We start from the raw sequence: 7,205 nt of genomic DNA on the forward strand, positions 1-7,205 counted from the left end.
AAACATATGCAACATATTCAAACTATTCAACTTGTATTTTTTTTACTTTTGTTAGTTCTGTATGTTTTACCACAATTCATTTTCCCTAAATGTGTCATATTTCTTCAAAATAAGTTGTACTGTGGTATTGATATATGCAAGTCAGTGCTTCTTTGCTGTTAAAAGTTTGAAATGATATAACCACAGGGAATCAAATTCAGCAACAAAAAAGCTAAAGTCACAGGAATTAATTTGTTTAGTAACGTTTACTCTGTGACAACCAACTAAATATTATTTCCCCCTTAAAAATATCTGCATAACCCTGGCGATTCGCATTGTAATAGTAAACCAGAAAATAGAAATTAATAGATATTCCTTTGTTTGTGTCCAGTACTGTACTTCTCTGTAGGATCATCAATTTGACAGGAAAACATGACCGGTGCTATAAAGGTTTTCCTCATATGCTGTCTATTTCAAGGTAGGGTTTTCCACATTTAAATGCTTTTCGGGATGTCTTACAAAATTTGACAATTACTTACAAATATTGCAAAGATTAGCATGTTGTTGGTTGTTTAATTTTCCCTTTAATAATGACTAATAATGTTTGGGACATGTACTAGGCTACTTGTTGGAATACATATTATTGTTTAAACCATGGCAGATATTTGTTTTTTAACTTATTTAATATTCTTTTGTGTGATTACTTGTTTTGATCTTGTTTTTACTGTCTCTTGTTTGCACTATCCTCTCTGCTGCTGTAATCCTGCAAATTTCCCCGCTGCGGGACAAATACAGGATTATCTTATCTTATCTTATTTTGTTGCTATTGTTTCCCCTCAGGTAGCTCATGCCAACACTGGGCAGTCTTCATGCCTCAGACAGTAGAGGTACTAAGTGGATCCTGTGTGATGGTCCCCTGCACCTTCAGCTTGCCCGTAGGTTTGGATCAACACCTGGATGATTCCTGTGGAGTCATTTGGATGAGAGGCTGGAGTGCAATTAAGGTGTTTGACTCCAGTCTCTCTGGAGAACAAGCAAGCTTAAATAGCATCCAAGGAAACCTAACGGGCATCTTGCGCGAGAAGGATTGCACCATCATCTTCGACAACCTGCCGTTGGAATATTACGACAAATATTACCTCAGACTGCAGTGTGACAATCTGAAGTTCAACTTTCCAACTAGCATCCTTATCATCACTAAAAGTTTGTGCAATGTCCTGTTACTCTTACACATGTAAAACCAACATATATTGATATCACTTTCATTTAGTTGTTGTTTTTACTCCTCAGATTTCATGCCTAAACCTACCATAACTCCATCCAGGCTGGTAGTAGAAGAAGGAACTTCAGTGAGGTTGAACTGCGAGGCTGTAGCCCACTGCCCCATTCTTCCCCCAGCTCTGACTTGGACCCCCACTATAGGTGACATTGAGGAAAACAATGAAACTAAATCGGTGACCTCTGTAATGAACTTCACAGCGTCTTACCTCCACGATGGACAGAGGTTCTCGTGCACTTCTCTCTACAACCGACAAGCTGGCAACAGTGACCTTCTGTATGAAAACAGTTTGACCCTCAGTGTTCTTTGTGAGTAGGTTTTTGGCTTTTTTTAATGTCTTGTTGTGTTGGGTGTTTTTTCAGGTCACATCCTGTCATCTCTTTCATATAATCTGATGTTAAGACATGTAAAAAAGCCCATTTGTTGGTATGTTCATCCTCCTTAATTTTCTGCTCATTAATGCTTTACAACTGCAACTAAATCATTGGTGCTAAAGGAATCTTTTACAATCTGGCTATCCAAATTTTGATCTTAGATGTATTACTGATTAAAAAATATTAAATGATTTATCAACATTATCAATCCAAGAAGTTACAACTTCTTTAAAGCATGAATTATTAGAAAGTGGTTGAATAGGGTGTGTTGTTGTATTGACATGTCATATGTCATGTGATAATTTGAAATTGTGGAAAATAGACTTGCTCAATTTATTGTCTAGAGCTAGATGAGAAGATCAATACCACTCTCATATCTGTCTGTTTAATATGAAGCTACAACCAGCAGCTGGTTAGCTTAGCTTAGCTTAGCTTAGCTTAGCACAAAGACTTGAAACAGTCTAACAGTTAGCCCGAAGCTGTCTGAAGGTAACGCAATCTGGTCTTAAGTCACTAGATTTTCAAAATTCTTTCCCAGATCCTCCAAATAACACATCGGTCAGCTACTCCACTCCTGTCATAGAGGGCAGCTCAGTGACCCTGACATGCAACACCAACGCAAATCCAGCTGTGGACAGTTACACCTGGTACAAAGTGGATGGAGATCAGGTGACAGAAGTGGGTTCCAAAAAAAGGCTTTCAATGATGGTCTCAGAAGTGGACAGCAAATTCTACTGCCGTGTCAGTAACAGATATGGAAAGCAGGACTCATTCAGCACTCAGATAGACGTACAATGTAAGTAAGAGTGAAACAGAAACACAGATGACAAATATTGGACAGCAACATGGACTGAACCCATCCTTGTGTATGCTTTTTCCAGTTCCACCAAAGGAAACCACAGTAAACATTAACCCAGATGGTCCCATACTGGAGGGCAGCTCTGTTTCTCTGCTCTGTAGGAGCCGTGCAAACCCACCCGTGACCAAGTACACCTGGTTCAAAGATGACAAAGAGGATAAGGAGTCTCAATCCAGCTTGGTTATAAACGGTGTGGACCGGAGTCACAGTGGTGACTACCGCTGTGTGGCAATAAACGAGCTGGGAGAGGAAGTTTCTGAACCGACTCAGCTGGACGTCCAGTGTAAGTTGATTTTCTTTTTCCACAGTAAAGGCATTGATTTACAGTGGTAACAAAACCACAAAACTGTATGTTTCCAGTTTGTTCATATGCTGAATATGGCTGTACTGTTTATCCAGCTGTGGCCTGCCGAGCACTATCTGAAGCCAAGACTCAGTCACAGCGCTACACGACAGTGTCCCGACTGTGGACAGAAAGCATTGTTGCATTGCGTGGCAAAATCTCAAAATCCTTTCTATGTGGTCCGTCATGACTGAGCTCTGTTGTATGTCCACATGTGTGCTAGAGTGTACATTTATGTGTAGATGTTTTGTTTGGTTTTCAGTCCTCATTAACATGTCATTTCCAACCACAGAAAATGTAATTGTTCTCTGTGCCTTTGGTTTTCACTGCATACTTGGTGATTTACTTGCTTTACTTTCTGCCTCTCATTATTTTTGTACTGTAGCATCCATTAATCATTCAACCCCACTGTATTTGATCATATCACATGATCATCAGCAGATACAGTTTGCAGAGTTGTCCTGTAATTGCAGATGTTAAAATTTCCATTTTTTTCTTGGCACTTAAGTGTCTTCTTATCCGTTTTGGCTTAAAAGTAAAGAAACCTAGTTCATTCGTGACCTTCAAAATTGAAGTTCATCTTATTTTAAACTCTTACAAGTGCAGCGCTGTTGTCGTTGCCATAGATGTGAAATTTTGGCACCATATCTGTCCAGCGTCATAACTGGTCTAGGTTGCTCTATATTTTTCACTACAAAATGCCGGCAAAGGAAAAATTTGAATAATCATCTCAGGATCCTCCACTATGTTTTTTGAGAGGTTTCATGCCGTGAATTTACAAATCTTGACAGCCCAAAAACCTGTTGTGAATCAACCTAAAAAAAGTTTGGGGGAAAATTGAAAATGTATTCCTATTTTAATAAGTAAAAACCTTGGAAAACACAAACTCTATCGTTTCAGATCCCCCTAAGAACACCTCAGTGTCAGTTGACCCCTCTGGTCCAGTGCTGGACGGTAGCTCCGTTACACTGACCTGCGCAAGCATCGCCAATCCAGCAGCAGTTAACATCACCTGGTTCAGAGTGACTGGAAGAGAAAAGGAGGTGATGGGCTCTGACCGAGACTTCACTTTCAATGTGACCAAACTCTCGGACGATCAGTACTACTGTGAAGCTCTGAATGTCCTCGGAGCTGAATACTCAGAGCTCGCAAGTATTAATGTCACATGTGAGGTTTATTTATCTATTAATAATTGTAAGCCTTTATTTTTCCCAACAAGTTTGACCAAGCATGTACAAATAACCAGTTACCTTCTCTGTCTCAGTTGCTCCAGAGATTCTGCATTCTTCACGCTGTGTCAAGATTTTATCCTTGATCCGATGTTCCTGCGACAGCCAGGGGAACCCACCTCCCTCCGTGATTTGGGAATTGTCTGGGGAGGCTGTCAATCACTCTGCCGCCATCCCAATCATGGAAGTTCCACTTGGGAGTGTGGGTATGAGGAGCCTAATCAACCTGTACCATCTGGACAAAGGCATGCCCTCTCTAGTCTGCCTCAGCATCAACTCACTGGGCTCTGATAGTTTTGTATTCAACGTGTCCTCCAGTGAAACTCAGCTAGGTAGAGGATTCTGCAGGATTTTGCATTTACATTTGGATTTTCTTTTGTATAATCTGCCTCTCTCTGGTTTTACTGACTTATATGGTTTGTGGGGACTTTTCAGGCCTCCGTGCTTTGTCTATTTTATTCGTCTCTTCAGTGGGAGCACTGGCGATGCTGCTGTTGTGCGTCCTGCTGTTGCTATTCTTTTGCAGGTGAGAAACATAAAAACACAACTGAAAAGACGGCAGCTAACAGTCTTAATGCTTTACTGTCAACAGGACATTTTGAAAACTGGTTTAAAAATGCATTTTGAGGTTGGATAGTGACCAGGCTGGCAGTCAATTTCAGGGGGAAACCATTGCTGCCACAGAATATTGCTAAATACGACCATGAAATGAGAGACTGCATAAATAACTGTACATAAACTATTGGTTTTTGTGTTGGTTGTAGGGAAAGGAAAGGAAGACTTCCACCCAACAAGGAATTGGTGGACACTTCCAACTTATTAGTTGCTTATGGGGTGAGTTTATGTCCTACATGTGGATTTAGGTGAAAACATACAGATGCCTAAAAACACATCCAACCTGCAGATGAATGAGAGTCTAATCTCTGTGTCCAGTCAAAAGGTAATACAATTTCATAATATAGTATACATCAAAATCAAAATTCTCAATATAGTATGTCATGAATGTCATACAAAATGTCATAGAATACTATGCCTCAAAAATGCCATAGTATAGTATGGCAAGGTATGGTATGCCATAGAAATGTCATTCACAATGGCATGGTATAGTACGTCAACAAAACAATGTGATGTTATAGTATATTGGGCCATACAAGTTCTGAAAAAAAGTAATAAAAAAGTATAGTATGTTGATAATATTTGTCATAAAAAAAAGTATGCTATTGAAATGTCAACAATATGTCATAGTATAGTATTCCAGAAAGAATTTGTTAGCATAGTATCCCATTAAAATATCATTAAAATGGCAAAACATAGTATGCCATTAATAAGCTATAGTGTAGTATGCCATAAAAAAATTAAAAAACTAATATTATAGTAAATAATTCATGGTATAGTGTGCTCTAGAAATGTCATAAACAATGTAATATTATAGTATTCCATGAAAATGTATGATACGTCATAAATATATTTAAAAATGTATTGTTCAGTCTTGCTTAAAAGACAACAAGATAAAATGCTAGTTTAAATGGAGGGGATGTAATCTAATTGGGCCTAAGTGTTTAACGAGAAATAGTGTCTCTTCTTCTCCAATTACTAAAGCAAATATCTTGTTTTATGTAGACCAACTCATCAAAAGCGGTTATAATTAATGCCAAGCTTGGGGAAGAGGAGATCAGAGGCCTGGACTCCAAGACGGCTGAGTGCTCTGAGATCCTTCTGCACTCTAGAGGAAGCAATGACGGAGACGCAAAGGAAGAAGAGACAGTTCCAGACACCCATTTGGAAAAAGGGAAATCCCTGATGGACTCGTAGGACAGGTCAGTGAAAGGGTTATAGCTTAACTTTAAAGGAAATGATATCCGAAAGAAAGAATTCTGGACTTCAAAGTAGAAGGGCTTTATCATGTCAGCAAGGCTCGGTCTTCAGCAGTGGAGATAGAAACTTCACTGCAGGCAACCTTATTTAACATGATTTTTGTCACACTCTTTTGGCTTTAAGTTAAGCTCTCAACTATTGTCACTATAACTCATTTTCTTGTGTCTCTTTACTGAAAAATGCTGAGCAGAACCACCATAAAAATGAAAACAAAAAGTAGGTAGTTACCCCCTAATCAACCAGTAAATGTTCCCTTTTAAACCCATGACATTTATTGTTCTATGTTATTCACTACTATAGATGAATGACGTCACATTTGTATGCAACTGTTTATATTTAATATTTCAATTCAAAAGTTTGTCTTAGAGTACTGTTGATTTGTTATTTAAAACATATGTGGAGAGTGAAAGAGTTTGTTACACTTTTGTACTTGTTTTTTTGTTTAAATCGCTAAATGTTTTTGCTTGTTCATGAAAAAAAAAAGAAAGCTGTTCTTCATGCACTTAGGTTGGCAGATATACAAGAGCCGAATTCAAAGTCGGTAATGCTATGGAGCATTAAGCATATAGCACATTGTTTTAACATGCGTATTTCAGAAACAAGCCTCTGTAACATTAAAGCCATGTCATCTTGTGCTGCTCATAAATTTGATAGTAATGTCAATAAATATTTCAAATATGTACATTTGCCCATGCATAGTTTCTTTTATAATCCAGGATTTTGAACAAAAAAGTATTTTTAATATTAATATTTAAGGTACAATGGCTTTGAATTAAGCTAAATGGTCACTTTCCATTTGGTACTTGTGATAACAATCTCTGAAAAGCGTAAAAGCACTTATTTTAGGACTGAAATTCTTATTTAACAGTTACCTGTACCTCTGATGTAAAATAAGAGATTACTGCAGTAGTATAGTATGTTACAAAGTGTCAAAATAAATCCTAGTAAGTTATGTCAAAAACAAAAAAAATGATTATATACTATACTATGAGTTTTTTATGATTTTTTTAATTAAAAATTTTGCTACCTTAACTAATCAAAAGCAATCATTAAAAAATCTTATTACAAAAGTCATAAAAAACACATTATGGTAGGGCCAAATAAAGTTATACAACCTTCATAGTATAACATGTTGAAAAGAGTCATGTTAAAAAAGTCATACTATTGTATGTTTTTTCAACATACTATACTATGACTTTTTTTTTTACTTTTTTCAACCTGCTATCCTATGACTTTTTTTGCCACTTTTTACAACATGCTCTACTAG

General features: G+C 37.5%; 1 protein-coding gene across 2 annotated transcripts; it reads left to right on the plus strand.

The window, feature by feature from the left end:
• Positions 1 to 370: 370 nt before the first annotated feature.
• LOC129109649 (myelin-associated glycoprotein-like) lies at positions 371 to 6,572 on the plus strand. Of its 2 annotated transcripts, none has more exons than XM_054621757.1 (10): positions 371 to 457; positions 820 to 1,182; positions 1,270 to 1,566; positions 2,171 to 2,428; positions 2,514 to 2,774; positions 3,735 to 4,001; positions 4,099 to 4,395; positions 4,499 to 4,589; positions 4,828 to 4,897; positions 5,684 to 6,572. In XM_054621757.1, the coding sequence occupies exons 1-10, from the start codon at positions 412 to 414 to the stop codon at positions 5,873 to 5,875; spliced, it is 2,142 nt and encodes a 713-aa protein (XP_054477732.1). In that variant the 5' UTR covers positions 371 to 411; the 3' UTR covers positions 5,876 to 6,572. The 2 variants fall into 2 exon arrangements, with proteins under 2 accessions (XP_054477732.1, XP_054477733.1); XM_054621758.1 differs by having other exon boundaries at positions 4,099 to 4,269.
• Positions 6,573 to 7,205: the final 633 nt, after the last annotated feature.

Source organism: Anoplopoma fimbria, chromosome 20 (genome assembly GCF_027596085.1).
Source record: "Anoplopoma fimbria isolate UVic2021 breed Golden Eagle Sablefish chromosome 20, Afim_UVic_2022, whole genome shotgun sequence".
In the NCBI taxonomy this organism is placed as follows: Eukaryota; Metazoa; Chordata; class Actinopteri; order Perciformes; family Anoplopomatidae; genus Anoplopoma; species Anoplopoma fimbria.